Source organism: Cynocephalus volans, chromosome X (assembly GCF_027409185.1).
Source record: "Cynocephalus volans isolate mCynVol1 chromosome X, mCynVol1.pri, whole genome shotgun sequence".
NCBI classification, from domain to species: Eukaryota; Metazoa; Chordata; class Mammalia; order Dermoptera; family Cynocephalidae; genus Cynocephalus; species Cynocephalus volans.
In genome coordinates this window covers 5,368,877-5,370,086 of record NC_084478.1, presented here as the reverse complement: position 1 = coordinate 5,370,086, position 1,210 = coordinate 5,368,877, and the positions used below count along the sequence as shown (strand labels likewise).

Here is a 1,210-nt window from a genome sequence, read left to right as displayed (position 1 = left end):
CATCCTGTGGCTGAAGTTGTAGCCCATCTCCCTTCTGCCAGCATACTTAGGGTTTCATGGTGGCTGCCTTACGCTACAGCTGTAATGCACTTTGTTCCATATTGTGTAAATGTACCCTCCCCAACATCTGCATTCTTAAAAAACAAAAAAATACAGTCATTAATGGTCAGGGGTATGTCCCTCCCACTACATCAGTTCCTACCCCACAATAGGACAGAGAGGACATCTTCCAGTTATGAGCAATTTAGTGAAAGGGGTGGGGTGGTCAGAGCTGGAACAACCATCTGCATGGCTGCACTCTGGTATCACAGTGAGGACAGAAGTCAGGACAGCATTAAGTACACAGTTGCAAGTTGGGATTCTCTCCCCGAGATAATGTGGGAGAAATCTCCCCACTGTGCCAGGTTGAAAAAAAATTCCAAATAATCGCCAGTTCAAACATTATTGAATTTCAAACTTCTCCCACCAAGGCAGCTCAAATATAGCAGTAACAATCTAGAGCTTTCCAGGAAGTGAAGGTAGAGCCTCTGGCATTCCTCTTGACAACCCTGGGTTAGGCCCTAGAAGCATCCACTGCTGCTGCAACTGCTGCTGTTGCTGCATTTGCAACTTCTCAGTCTCAAAGACAACAGGAAGAACCAGCATCATAAAGGAATTGGTCCCAATCCACAAGGCTGCCCTGCAAAACCTGTACAATTTTTGAGCCACAAAGAGGGAGAGATCAAACGTGGCTCCTGCCATGGACCAGACCCTCTCCAGGAACATCTCCATCCGAACCCACAGTCTCTCAAACTGGGTCTCATATAGCTCTTCATCATTATCTTCTTCCAACTCCTCTTCAGTCTTCTCTGTGTCACTTTTGGAGAGCAATTCGTCTGGGGACAGAGGTTCCCCAGGGTCGGCAGCAGCAGTGGCAGCCATGGTGGCAGAGGACCTACTCTCTACTTCTATGAGCTTAACCTTATTAGCTCCTACACCTGAGTGAAACAAGTGGTATTTATCATTCTGTGCCTGACTTATTTCACTTAATGTAATGTCTTCCAGGCTCATCCACATTGCTGCACATGACAGGATTTTATTCTTTTTTCATGGCTGTATAGTATTCCATTGTGTATATATATATCACATTTTTAAAAAATCCATTCATCTTTTGATGAACAATTAGATTGAGTCCATATCTTGGTTATTGTGAATTATGCTGCAATAAACA

The 1,210-nt window shown here is 44.4% G+C and overlaps 1 protein-coding gene across 1 annotated transcript; it reads right to left on the bottom strand.

Moving 5' to 3' along the window:
- Positions 1-495: 495 nt before the first annotated feature.
- Positions 496-921, bottom strand: LOC134367131 (mitochondrial import receptor subunit TOM22 homolog). Its single transcript, XM_063083765.1, has one exon. It carries the CDS (start codon positions 919-921, stop codon positions 496-498), a length of 426 nt encoding a protein of 141 aa, XP_062939835.1.
- Positions 922-1,210: the final 289 nt, after the last annotated feature.